Below are 14,657 nucleotides of genomic sequence, written 5' to 3'. Positions count from 1 at the left end.
CGAAGCAATATTTTTCTTTTCGGAAGAAGATCCCGACAAAGCGGCCCTATTTCTTTTCATCCAGAAAAAGTCGAAGAACCTGAAAAGCGACGATGTACGCCCGAACAAACACCGGCAGCGCACATGGAGACTTCCAGGATCGAAACGGAGTTAATTATGTGACATCGACAGAGACCTTCGGTCACTGCTCTCAATTGTTCTGGAAAAAGGATCCCAACGACTCCGGAGTAAGAAAGCCAGCTGCCACCATCCTTAGCTAGCTCACAGCTAGCTGCACCAGGCGGCTAACGGGGCTACATTTTTACTGAGAGTTTAGGGAATTATTACTTAAGCATGGCTGCTGAATTGGTTTAGCAACACCGGGTTATCTCAAGCAAGGTAGCCCTCGGAAGAGCTCATTTCTCTCTCTGCAAACAAGACCGTCGTCACGCTGAGTGGCTCTTGGCCTAGTTGACTATTAGCTTCCGAGCTAATCGGCTAGTGCTCATGAGCTCCTGCCCACTGTGTATCTATTACACCAGTAAAATGGTTTGGTGAAGTTTGCATTGGACAAATGCTGGTGTCTGGAACTAGGAAAGAGGTTCGGGTGAATGTGTTTTAATGAAGCCGAACATTACCGAGCCGATGCTATCACCAGGCAACTCTGCTTAGCTAACAACAGAGCTCCGTGCAAACACGGCCAGCGGGTTTTCTAACGAGCACAGCCGCGCGTATAAACGCCGACCGGGAGCTGTGGGGAGGTCAGCTCCTGCACAGCGGTCCAGGGGTTTTTATTGGAGCATAGGGAGCAGAGGTGCACACACTCGCCCAGTGATATTGTTAGCGAACAGCGCAAAGTAAACACGGGCAGGCTGTCCCACAGGAAGCGGCGGCGGAAGACGCCCCGCGGAGGACTTTGAAAGAGCTCTTTGTGATGCCCGACTGTGCGGTTCATTCATGGTGGCTCTCATCTGCACACACACACCCACACGTTCAGCTACACCTCCTCGCATTTGTTTATTTTTCTCCAGATTTGAATGTGAAACACCTGACAGGATACTTTTATATCGTCCACACGTGCAAGTCAAATTATTTTGCTACGACTGTGTTCGCACGGTGACGCTGACTCCCCGGCCAGTTGGCATCACTTTATTCAGGCCTTACTCTAAAACACTCGTTCTCCCTCTGTTATTTGTGTGTTTACTCACACTCACTGCATCTCTTAAATGATCATTTAACATCAGGGATTTTAATTGTGTTATATGATCTAACTAGATAACATTTGTCAGTTGTATCGGTCTCACACCTCAGCAATGGGAGATTCTGCGGAGTCTTTGCATTGAAAGCCCCACTTGAATTATATGAGTAATTCTTGTAGAGGAATTGCTGAGGGAGACAATGATGATCAGGTTCCTTAAGAGAGAGAATTCCCCCCTTTGGTCATCTTCAAAGTATGGTTCCATAATTTTAAATATTTTTCACTCATCTCATACCTGCATCACTTTGGCAGAAAGAGCTCAATTGTAACTTTGACATCATATTCACAGCATAAAATGCAAATGAAATTCAGGAATCCTGCAGGTTGTTAACACCGGCACACATTTTCGCAGGACACCCTAATTACCTGTGTGTACAGAACAAGCCATATATGTTTATTTCAGCTGTTCTTGTGTGCACCGTTCCGATATTGCAGGAGGCCATGTGTCTCAGCCTTTTACCGAATGCCAGTGTCACTCAGAGATCGTATTAAAGTAGCGTTGCTCTGCATCATGAGCAGCATCTCGTTATTTTGCCATCTGTATTATCAGGTTGCTTCTGTGTGCCACGTAAATATTGTTGAATTGTCGAGTGGTTTTGTGTCACTCCAGCAATTTTATTCGGTTGACAAAGTCATGAAGATATATATATAACATTATATATAGTGTATATAATACTCAGTCCAACTTAAAGAGTTGCATTTGCAAAAGATACAGCATTTTCCCAGTGTGGGAAATATGGTGTTGTACAACTAACAAATTATATGAGGGAAATGAAGATTGTCAGAGCTCTGGCAGGAAGAAGGTTTTTTGAATACACAGTGGGTATACAGCTGATTGAATTGTGGGTCCTGATGAAGCATAGTGCGATGTCTGCTTGATAGTTTAGACATGCACTGACTGAGTTGCATTTGAACTTGCATTGCATTCAGCAGAATACTTAAAGAGAACAACATTTCTATAGTCTGCCTTCAGCAATATTAATATAAATAGGGGTTGGACGACAAATTCAGAATCTCATACCACTTCTTAAATCAGAAATAGAATTTTCCAAACACCGCTTGCTGCATCTTTGCACAGGTTAATTAATTGTTGATATTGTTCTCTGCTCTAAGCTGTACCTTTTCTTCTCTCACAGCCGAGTTCGACCATCAGTTGGTGTGATCAGCTCCCATCGTCCTCAGCAGCCCTCACCAGCTCTAATCTGTCCGCAGCATCACTGACAACCTCCAATCTTTCCCTGGACTCCAGAGCACCAGCCCCTGCAACGACAACGGCGCCAGATGACATGGAATCGGACGAGAGGCCATACACCTGTGACATGTGCACCTGCGCCTACAAGCACGCCAGCTCTCTGCTCAACCACAAGCTCACACACAAGACAGGAGACTTCAGGTAGGCACTTGAGACTCAAACGCCGTTTTCAGACATGAACTCTGGAAAGTGTCTGAATAGTTGGGTATGGACATTCTCCGGACTTTGCTTTTCACATATGGACACCACTGCCAGAGACTTAGGTCAGATGGGTTCACAAAAACAGTACTGGGGCAGACACCCAGGGTCATGCACAGTTTCCCAAGTGGTCTTCCCCCATGTAGAATGCTCAGCGCTGGGACATGGCCCCAGGGACCACGGACAGCTCCAATGCCCGAGCCAGACGGCTCGCAGCCTGTCCACTGTCATTAAGCCCGGGGCAGACTCCCAGGGATTCGTTTAAGTTCACCGTTCATGAAAAAAATGCTCAACATGCGCAACAATGCACAGGGAGCCACTGCTGGTCAAGTTTAAGAGTTTAAGTCAAGTCTCATGATCCCAGTCTTTTCCCCCCATTGAAAATTACAGTTTGTTTTCGCGTTTGTTTTCGCGCTGTTTTTCTATATCGGTATCGGTTCGGTATCAGCCAATACTAAACCTCAGATATCGGTATCGGAGGTGAAAAAAGCGGATCGGTGCATTCCTATAGATTCCTATCCTGCACATTTTATATATATATTTTTTTTTTTTTACAGGCTCTGTCAATAATTTACAGCTCCTCTCTGTGTCTGTCATTCGTGCCCCGCCATCTCCTTCGGCATTCTGTCCATACATTGTCTAAATTTTCAATTTCTGATATTTTTACCCTGTCTGAGATTACACGTGTCTGATGACACTGTTTGTGTGTGAGTGTGTGTATGCATGGTTGTCTGGGCTTTCAGATTCCTATTGTTTGGAGTTGATGTCAATAAATCGGTGTTGTTGGAAAAGACACAGAACTCCAACCACCTCACTGTAAACCGAGAGCATCAGTTGAATGCTTGAAATGATTTAACATCTTTCATCTTTTCTTCTCCAAACTTCAGATGTGACTTTTGCAGCAAGCCCTACACCAACTACATGTCCCTACGCAACCATATGCGAATCCACGGCCAGAAGCGCTACATGTGCGACTTGTGCGGGAAGGCCTTCCGTTTGGCCCGGTACCTCCGTAACCACCAGAGGATCCACGATGACGGACCAAACCGCTTTGATTGTCCCTCTTGCTGTAAGAGCTACAGGACCATGCTGGAGCTGGCCCAGCATCGCTGCACCTCTGCATCAACTAGCCAGGTGGGTGTGTGTGAGAATGTGCATGGAGAGGAGCGCATGATGCTTGGATGATGAGTGTGTTGGGCTGCGTAAATATGGCTTATGTCTGAATTCTGGGACAGCTAATTTTTATTAAACCGTGCGAGAGCTTTCGTATTTTCTATCTCCATGAAATGTGATATTTGATTACAGGTTTTGTTTTGCTACATAAATGCGATCGATACAAAGTTTATGAATCCTTTTAGCAGAGAAGATGAAAAATGTTTTTGCTTATAGCCTGCACTGACCTAATCAACCGTTCCTCTAGGACTTATCTGACCACTGCTCTTCTTTTATCTCACTCCTCTTCTATCAAGATGTTTTTTTCATTCTACTTAAGACATGGATACAGCATCCAACAAATACTTTCTGTGGAAAGTTATAGTGGAGCAATACCTCTCCCTGTAGAATGTTTTTAAAAATGAAGTCTGCACAATTGGGTCCAGACAGACGAATGTTAATGTTGGACCATGCATTTTTTTGGGACGGTAGACATGTCAGATACCCAAATTAACGTGTAGAAGCACTACAAAAGTGGAATTTTCATAATATGTCCCCTTTAATGTTAACTTTTTTCACACTACACATACATGTTTTAGTGACATGTTTTTAGATTACACATTAACCGACCAAAGGACTTCACATTGAGGCCCCTACACTGACCAAAATTTGACCAGACTGCAGGCTTATTTGTTTGTTGGTTCTCCTTTGCTCAAGATAACATCATTCAGTTGTGGTTATGTCTAGGGGCCTTTTTTCTTGGCTTCACTCCACAGACTGAAAGGGCAACACAAAGGGAGGTGTGGTGTTTTTTTCCCGTCAAGGCAACATCTTATTAAACAGCTGTAGTTATATTCTGTATACTGTATGAACACTGTCTTTTGCTCAAGAGGAAATGCTTTGTTTGTATGGGGCTATTTTCAGTGAAGGACTAATGCACAGTAAGAAATGTATACTAGGACCCTAGACTAATCCATTTTCTGTAAGAATAGTTTTTCTAATTAACAAAAGTAATTTATTGTAACAGTAACTTGCTCAAAATCCCAAGCACGTTAATTACATGTTTTGGTGTGATGCACAATGTACACTTCCTTCTGTGTGGTTTCTACTGTAGCAGTGTTTAGATACAGCCTTTTCTGTCTGCTCGTCACTTTTCGGATGCAGATTTAGAATATTAATAACAAATATCCTGATTATATCGCCTTTTTCCTTCCCCCATTTTGAGTGTCCAGTTCCAGTCCCTCCCCGGCAGCTCTTGTCACTGTTCACTCTGTAGTTGTATAACCTGATCCCACCTCAGAGGTGGATTTGAGGGAGATTACATGTTAAGATTTGAACAGTTGAAGTGTAACTGCTCCCAAAGTTCTTTGTTTAATACAACTAAGCTTCACTGCTGTTTGATCAATGTTTATTTCCTTTTCACGTTCCTTTTTTTTTTCTGCAAACATGCACGCTGTTCACTGCAATGCTTTAACAAATCGGCGTCAGAAGTGCAACACAGAATAAACATTACACTACTGTGTGTAAGTGACATTACAAACTCCAATTAGCGCGAACTCTGCTTAATTAGAGATCGCCGAGCTCTTCTTTCAACTTTGTGCTGATTTACATAATTGGTTAACTCAATATAATGATTGCCTTTCATCTAGTCTGAGGACGCATCAACACTGGCTAAGATTATACTTTAATTCAGAGACAATAGTTGAGCTAGCTTCTCCTTTTTCTGTAAAATGTGGCTCCATTTCCTGTTTCCTTTCTGACATCCAGGGGGCGGACGGATTTGGACATCCCAATCTGCCGGTATCAGGATCACTCTGATCCAATCCAGCAAAGTTTTGAAATACCGGGATTGATCAGGTTGATCCGTGGCTGAGGACAGGGGGATTTGGTTATCCGGATCATTCTGATCTGGATTACAAGTTTTGAAATACCGGCCCCAGCTCTATATTCTCCAGTAAATACATGTTACCGGTGTAGCAGAGGAGGTCTGGGGATGTTGTGTCGGCCAAGAGGGGATACAAGTCTTGTGCTGTGTTGTTGCTTCTTAAGTAGCAGCTGCAGGATTCGAATCTTTCAATGTTTGGGTGGATCTTAGGCAGCTCTAATATCGCCTTGTTCTGCTTGACAATAGTGATCAGCAGTGAAACATCGTGCAACCTACAAAAAAGAACTAGGAGCTTTTGAAAGTTAAATCCTACATCCAGAATAATCCACTATGAGTACCACTAGGGATGAGCAATATTAGTAAAACATCCGATAACCTTGTTTAATATCGCAATGATGATTTGACAGGCCAGCCACAGTGCCACAATGTCTGGGGCAGACTCCAGGGATTCATGCACAGCTCCACTAAGTCTACTTACAGTGTTAATTTGGTCTTTTCACTTTTTTACAGTTTTTGGCAGCTCTGTCTGTAATTGACTGCTCCTCTCTGTGACTCTACCGACCACACCGTCATTTCCTCCAGGTTAACAATAACTATAAACACCAGGAACAGAACATGGATAGAACATAAATCTGAATTCATCAGGTTTTTATAAAGATCAGCTCCCATTGTGAGTGTTAAGAAAAGAACAGAGAATCAGAATCTCTCGACCAGCGGAGTAATGCGCCTTGGTGCTTCCCAGGAGAGCCATTGTGTGTGTGAGCACACAGTAGATAGCGCTGTAAATACTGCTGTATACAGCTATACAATGCAGCAATTGAGCTTAGCACCAATCTAGTGATCTCTTGAGTTATAATGACAAGATTGAAAGAAATTGATCATTGTGAAACTGTACTCACCTGTAAGTCTGAGGTGGCCTTCTGGTTCTGAATTAACTGTTTGAAAAGCGGGTGTGTAATGTAAGTAGTTTGTTCTCTCAGAGAGTATCTTCAAAGTGTGGCAGAACGGTCAGGCTGTACCTATCATCATTCTGCTGTAAAAGGAAAAAAACGCGACGGCTAGGTGGATTTTCTGTGATTGTTTTACACTTATATTGGGACATGCTTAGTGATCGACATTTAACAGGTTCATTTGCGTCAAAGAGAACAGCACAAATCCAATTGAACCAAGTTCTCATTACAACTTGACCATTTTCAGGCCGAAGGTTGTTGATGTAACAGTAACAGGTGGAATGCAGAGGGGAAGTAGAGTGTCAAGCTCTTGCCCACAGCCAGCATCCTGTAAGTCACACTGATGCAGGTAATGCTGACTTCACTGAACGGATGTGATGGTGTTTGGAGTGCGTTGTCTATTGCAAACCATTTACTCTAGTTTTGTTCTGTACCTCAGTTACCGTTCCTAAAACCAGTCTGGTCATCTCCTCTGACCTCACCTACAGGGCTCCACCATGAGTGAAAACTCTAGAGACTGTTGTGTGTATGAAAATACCTTGAGATCAGCAGTTTCAGAAACCTTAAACAAGCCTGTATGGGACCGTCAATCAAGCAAGTCACTGAGTTCACATTTTCGAACCAGCAGTAAAGGGCTACTACATGATTGGACGATTACACAAATAAGCAAGTTTAAACCGATGTTTCTAATAAAGTGCTTGGAGCGTGCGCACAGATAAATAACAATAGAATGACTTTCAGCAGTGCTTGTTGTGTAGAGGATAAACAGTGTAAAACCTGACTTATATGGAAGATAATCTTTATCATTAATTGTTCTTGACAAATTAGTGACAGCAGTGCTGTTTATACACTAGGAAATACTTTTCTATTTTTTTTACACTTTTTATGTTTTCAAATTATATTTGAACTTGTAATTGTCTCTGTTGTTACCTTGATGTGGTCCACTTTTGGGGAGTGCAAGTGCATATGCATGTATGGCAAGGTGTGTTTGGCATTGTTTGCTTTGATGAAATGTGCATGTGACATGTTGTAGCCGATTTTTCTGGACACTCCCATCTCCAGCTAGAGTTTTTTACAAGCAGCCTGCTTGGCACAGCGTGTCTCAGAGTTAGACCAGGGTCAGGCTAGTGTAGGAAAGGATCAGGGTTAAGATATGAGAAAATAGATACAATTAAGTTGATTTTCCTCACAAGTATAGTAATCCAACTATGTGTGCGTGTGTCTGTGTGTGTGCGTGCGCTTGTGTCTGTGTGTGCGTGGGGTTGGTTCATAAGAACCGGTTCAACTGCCCGTCCTGCTTTAAGAGCTACCGAACCATGCTGGACCTGGCCCAGCACCGCTGCAGCGCCGCGGCCAAAAACCAGGTTGGTGTGAGCATGAGCAAGCGAGCGAGCGTGTGTGTGTGTCGTGCGTGTTTTGTGTGAGGCAGAGTCAGTTGTTTGAGGTTTAGCAGTGAGGAAGGGCCAACTTGTACAAGTTTTGGATGTGGTGGGCACATAAAAAATTTGATTAACTGGGGAGCAGTTGATTGCACCTGCCATGTAACTGTTTTCAACCTCTTTCCCAACCTGGCTGTTCAACATGAAATCATTATGACAAATTTGGGAAACTTTGTTTCAGTGTCACTACTGTGGTGGCAAACGCAGACGATCATGACTGATCACTGTTGTCCGACCATTACATCTAAAATTCCATGCACATACATTTGGAAGTTATTAAAGCTCATCAGAATTAGGAAAATGTTACATCCCTTAAAGGTGGGACTAATTTTTTACCACCAGGATGAAAGTTACATAGCAACATTCATGTATTGTGATTTGGGTTTTATTTTTACATTTTAAAACATTACACCACAAGGAAAGGTCAAATATTCAATTTCAAGAGATTTGAATTTAGCAGCATCTTTGTTATAGTGTAAAGGTCACAAAAAATCTAACATTTGGACTACCACTTAAGATATCAGAAGGTCAATGTAGAAGTCCTTCAAGTAAAATGTAATTAAGTCAAGCACTGTCATAATAAAGTTAAATAAGTAGCTGTTCTAAATAGTCAAATGAAGCAAACATTGGGGCTTTTATTTTGAAAAGCTTGTGGTCAAGAAAAGGACAGATCGCAACAGTAAGCTCTCCGGGTCACTTTATTATCCTAACTGGCTATCTACTTCAGTTTAAATTTTATAGTAAAATACGTTCCAGAATAAGCCAAGTGAATTTAAAATTGAATCTATAGTATAAAAAATTAAAATGCTATTCTTAATTGAATTCTCATTAATGGGGTGGTCGTTTGAGGCCACAGCTAATCTTTGAACAAAGTCCCCTCGGTGGGTTATGTCACCCCTGGCCAGAAGGAACAGCTTTATATGAAGCTTTAAACAACTGCAGACTAGTTTTAAAGCTATTTAATATTTAGTTTTTAATATCGAAACGAATTAAGTCCAGTGAATACAGTGGATGACAAGATTTACAGTTAAGAATGTCTCGTTGATGGTTTAATGCGTGGTAGAAGGACTTCCTACTTCATCTCTAACTTGTCCTTCTGAAAGGCAGTCCCAGATAACTACACAGCACATTGTTTTATAGTCGGTGTTCCTCTCTTTTCATTTAATATCTCCCATTGTCTCACGGGGCTCCCATATTATAAACATCCCCGACATGAATGATGGTCTGAACTACGACCAAAGTTGTAGAGGAACCCCCCCCCCCCCCCCCCCTCCCACTGAATTTGGAATATGAATTTCCAAGTTTGAAACTTAGATGTTTTATGTAGCAGTAGAAGGTTAGGTTAAACTTGCTTAGAAATGGTTTTATTTTCTCTTTAAGGGACAGGTAGACAGGGCAAGCATCCTCTGTAGTTGTCAGTTACAGAAGAAGCTATGGTTTGTAGATGTGGACATTTGGTCAATATTTGTGAGTGTATTTGTGTGTGTGTATGAGTGTACAATTTGATCACTCCATCCCGTCATATTAATAGTTTTAAAGATGTGAGGGTAGTGATAATGAGACTGAAACACGAACCTCAGACATTTGCACTGAACAAAACAGGAGATTGAAGGATCTGATGTATTGTGGAGGAAAACAACAGGTCATCACATTCATCTGTCACGTCTCCTCCGCGCTATCAGATGTCTGTGTGTATTTCTGCTATGAATGTTGCACAAAGCTGTGAGCAAAATTGTTAACGTCCTTCTTCCTCCTGTCTTTCGCCCTTCACCCTGTCCCTCCATCCAGTCTGGCAGTCGCCGGTCCAATTTCCCCAACACTCCTCGCCGTCAGCAGCAGCGGCAGAACAATGCTAACGCCATGATGCAACAGCAGCATGGAGGACACGGTCGGCAGGAATCTCTTCCCTCCCACTGCGTGTCACCAATGTCTCAGGGCGGGCAAGGCGGCAACGTGGCCAGCCAGTCCATACCCGACCCCCACCAGGTAAGGAGGAGAAATCTGGTCACATGGGCAACACAAGCCCTGAATAATCTTTACCAGCGGTATGATATTTGCAGTCACTTTGAGAGGGTGTGTTGATCCGTGTGTTCCCAGCAGGGCCGTCCCAGTTCAGTGTCCTCCCAGAGCAGCCAGCAGAGCATGAGGAGCTCGTCCTCCAACAAACACGTCTCCTCCTCTAGCGCCGCCCCATCCTCCTCTTACTCCCTGCTCCAGCCCCTGGTGCCTGAGGTAAAGGAGATGAGCTTGGGATACACTAGGCTGAGCGCCAACCCTATGGTAGGAGAGAGAACCGCCTCACACCCGCCACCCACTGTCTGCTGGCTAGCTGCCTTCTCCCTGTCTGCCTACTAACATCAGGAGAGAGAGGGACTAATGTTTCAGTGCTGTCTGTGTCCACTGGGACTCTGTCCTCCAGCTAACCCTTTTTCAGAAAACTGCTTTGTTCCGTAGGGAGGCCTGGTGGACACAGAACTAAATCTCTGGGTTTTGGTCTGTTGTTTTTTAATTCAAAGCATTTTGAGCAAAATGCCTTTTTTGGGGGGAAGTTCAAAAAGACCAACAGAGTGGGGTCCGCTGTGCATAGACAACCTAGTGTTGGTGTGCATCATTTACGTGCGGCATACATTGAAACGAGCCAAGTGTCAGGCAAAAAATACATCTCTTTATTTGAAATCCCCTGTTCCCTGATCAAATTGTTTGGCAACAACAATTTGCTCATTACAATTGAAGTTGCAGCTTTTCACTTGGATAAGCAGGGAAATGCTGCCGCCAAGTTCAGGAGAGCTGCGCTTCAACAAACAGGCTGGAATAAACAGAGCTAAGATAATCTTTAAGAAGCCTAAAACTAACATCAGCTAATGTCAGGTTAGTGGTAGTGATGCTGGTAGTAATACCATAGTGATATAGTAGTGGCCATCCAATTGACTAAATGAGGCAATACATTCATTTTCTCCACTTAAATGGAAAGAGAACCAGCCACTGAATGGTCACAACACTGACATCAGACATGTTCCTGTCAACTAACCAATCAGTGACAGGGAGACTCTGCCCCAGTAGGTGATGACCACAGGATGTATGTATGTATGTCATACAAACCTAATTTGGAAAGTGAACCCACGTAAGTGGATCAAATGTAACAAAGACATGAAGCTTGGTTCAAGCCTTGGTCTAAACTTTCAGGTGAGAGAACGCTATTAGACAAAAAAAAAAGTGTAGAACTAAGAAGAAAAAAGGCCCGTCAGAGGACAGAGCTCGAACATGTTCTCGAACATTTCTCTGATTGGCCAGAAAATAAAACCAGCAGACTAAAATCCACTTGATGAGGTCATTCCTTACGTTGGGCTCTAAACTGTTGATGGACCCCGGCGGTAGGAAGCTCTCTAACTCTACTAACCGGGGGCTGTGCTGTTAGCCTAGATCTTTCTTGCACTCTTTCACACTAATCATTCACTCAGCTTGTGTTGCACATCTCAATGTTGTGTGTGTGGGGCTACACATGTTACACATCTCACAACATTTGTCTATTTGTCATTCACATTGTCTTCTATGGTTTAACACTCAATACGCATCATGGTTACTTTCATAATTGTGTTCTACAGGTACTTTTGTAAGTGTAAATAAATATCTATGGTGATGTAGAGTTATCTGAAAGGTAGATAGGATTGTGATGTTTTATCAACGTTTCATCCTTGATTTAGATATCAGTCATTCTCTATTACAGTATCATCCTTTTTTTAAACTAAATGAACGGTCTTAGACAATTATTGTGCCAGTTCACCTTCAGATTTGTCTGATAACCTGTTCAACATTTAAACCATCTTCCTTCATTTCCTTGTGTGTAAATGTGCAGACAACAATCCTGAACATTTGGTTTTACTAGTTTTTCTGAACTTATCTTAAACTCATTCATCCAAATTGAATAGGTTAGTTAGTTTATCATATTTAATCTGAAGACACCGCACTGACTGTTAACTTTTTTCTTTCTTTCCTACCTTCCCTCCCTCCCCCACCTCCCTCTCCCACAGCCGAAGCACCAGGACACTTTCTCTCTGGCCCCCCAGCGGCCCCTCACCACCATCAACCCCATCAACCCCATTGGCCACTCCCTTCATCCGAACGGAGCGCCCACGCTCAAGCCTTCCCCCGTGCCACGCACCATCCAGGCCATGCCCTGGGAGCAGCGCTCCCTCTACAATCAATGAGACCTCCACCCCTACCCATCCCCTTCACTTCGCATCTGCCGCCACCCCCTCTTCGTCCCCACCCATTTCGGATCCAGCATCAAGGACGGAGGACTCCAGAGGCGCCCCCTCCTCCACCTCGCCCCTCCTTTTGGAACGTTATGTTTGGGATCAGGGACGGGCACTATTGAGAACTAGTTAAGATTGATTACCAAGTAGTTAGGTTAAAAAAATGTGTTGCCTTGACCCTTATGTATGATCTATGCCATGTACTGGATATAAGTTAAAATGTCCCCTAATCTGTCCTCTCACTGAGAATTTATCCTCCTCCCCACTCTAGTTATGAAAATATCTATCCTCCCCATTATGAATAGTGTCTCTCCTCACCCCCCACTCTCCTTATCCATATCTTAAAAGAAACAAGAGGCTATTTTTTATCAACAGTGTGTTCTATGCCCTGAGCCCTGAAGTTGTCAAAGTAAATGTGACAAAATTCTCCATTTCAGTTTGATATGTTTCCGAACATAAAACCCAACTTTTTGCTAAAGGAGGCTTCTGGAAAGTAAAGGGAAGGGGGGAAACAAACTTTTTTTTAAACGTACCCCTTCAACATGCTCCAGAATGAACTTTGTGTATATTGTGCGTTAGGAGGTTTCATGGCTATTTCAAAAAGTCGTTTCCGTTCTGTTTGACGTTACAGCACCCACACCTCTCATCTCTGAGCACCAGGCAACCGCGAGGACCACAACTATTGTTCAGCAAAGCATTTTGGGAAAAGTGCAGTTTGTGCAGTTGGGCTTCTGTGTTGTGAAGTGAACTGAAGCCCCGCTGTCGGAATAGGACGTGTTCACTACGTAGCCGCAGCCACAGAATAAGGACATTGTGGTGCGGTGACCTTCTTTCAACACACAACTGAAAGTTCACTTTTCCTAAATGTGCAACTGAGTGGTGGCGCGTTTTTAGTGTAGTTTTACTGACTGTTAGCTGGGAATCAAATCTAGAAGAAACAGCACAGGTCTCCATCCTTTCTGTTCCAAACTCACCGTTAACATGTGTTCCTTTCACTTTAAAGCACTTGAAGACAAGTGCTGTTTAATTATTACTGTTACTGTCTCTGCCACCCATCCCCTCCCTCTGTCTAGAGCTCTGTGTAACATTGCCTTACATCCTGCCCTCATCACAACTCACTGACATGATCTTCGGCAGGGATGTCTCAGTGTGGAAATTTTCCCATTGGGTAATAAAATCATGCAAACACTGGTGTTACTGGTTACACCGGACATTTAACAGGAAATGGCTCGGTGTTTACAGCATTTACTGAGTGCGATCTGTAACGTCAGATATCTCTGCAGGCAGCCTCAGTCTTCTGCTTGCACATGAAGTTGTGTGCAGTGTTAAATTATCTAGACTGTGGCCGTCATGTCATAACTCATCATGACTAAAAGATCTTGAAGAAATAAAAAAATCCAACGTCTTATTTAACTTTAAACCCCAAATCTTTACAACCCCCGTCGGTCAGCTCTCCTCAAGTTCCCCGTGTTGTGACTCTTCTGTAGAGCGAGACGACGCGACCTGAACCTGACGGGACAAAAGACCCTTTTTAGCTACTAGGTCGGGTCGGACAGCAAAATGCAGAGTCACGCTCTACGGAGCAGACACTTTCACTTAATAACTGTAGCGTCACACTAAGTATTGATAATTAGTGACGTGGGAACTTCCACTGATGCACAGAAAAAATGAAGGAGGGCTGAGGGACTTCTGTATTCGTAATGTGCCTGAACACCGTGTAACCAGTAACACCGATTACCACGGCAGCCCTAATCGCTGGTGACTTGGCAGCAGAACTGGTGCCTGGTTTGTTTCTGTGACTTGGCTGTTAGTGGAAGCTACAGTGGTTAATGGGACAGATTGTTGGCAGCTCTGGACACCACTCCCACCCTCACCCCAGCCTCACCCCTGCTCCGACATGTCCTCCAGTGTTGCTTTTCTTGTAGAGAACGTCATGCCTGCATCTCACTGTTCCTGGTATGGATTTAGTTTACACCTACCTGCAGGGTGTTTCAATAAGCAGCCAATTGTAGTTGGCCGGATGAATCCAAATTCGCCCTACAGTGTTTTGTAAACAGTTGTTTTGATAAATAACAGTTTAAACATGGATCCCATAGGTAGCTATGCTAGGTTTTGCTTGCTAACACGGTGCTCATTGAAATACCCACAATTCTACTGACATTGTATTTTCTCTTTTAAAAGTTGTTTCTATTTTTATTCATGACATGTTTTCATTGTTGCTTTTCTCTCTCCTTGTAAAGTGTCTTTGAGTATTTAGAAAAGTGCTATACAAATAAAATGTTTTATCATTA

At 43.3% G+C, this 14,657-nt stretch overlaps 1 protein-coding gene across 4 annotated transcripts; it reads left to right on the top strand.

Annotated features, from left to right (window-relative positions):
* The first annotated feature begins 29 nt into the window (after nucleotides 1-29).
* On the top strand, nucleotides 30-14,657 carry LOC133970842 (zinc finger protein 646-like). 4 transcript variants are annotated; one of them, XM_062407921.1, is made up of 7 exons: nucleotides 30-227; nucleotides 2,374-2,630; nucleotides 3,575-3,821; nucleotides 7,949-8,038; nucleotides 9,902-10,099; nucleotides 10,214-10,393; nucleotides 12,142-14,657. In XM_062407921.1, the coding sequence occupies exons 1-7, from the start codon at nucleotides 93-95 to the stop codon at nucleotides 12,316-12,318; spliced, it is 1,284 nt and encodes a 427-aa protein (XP_062263905.1). In that variant the 5' UTR covers nucleotides 30-92; the 3' UTR covers nucleotides 12,319-14,657. The 4 variants fall into 4 exon arrangements, with proteins under 4 accessions (XP_062263905.1, XP_062263906.1, XP_062263904.1 ...); XM_062407922.1 differs by having other exon boundaries at nucleotides 10,211-10,345; XM_062407920.1 differs by having other exon boundaries at nucleotides 10,211-10,393.

The sequence above is a fragment of the Platichthys flesus genome, chromosome 16, assembly GCF_949316205.1.
Source record: "Platichthys flesus chromosome 16, fPlaFle2.1, whole genome shotgun sequence".
NCBI lineage: Eukaryota > Metazoa > Chordata > Actinopteri > Pleuronectiformes > Pleuronectidae > Platichthys > Platichthys flesus.
The sequence above is the reverse complement of the archived record's forward strand: the minus strand, read 5'-3'. Positions and strand labels throughout refer to the sequence as shown.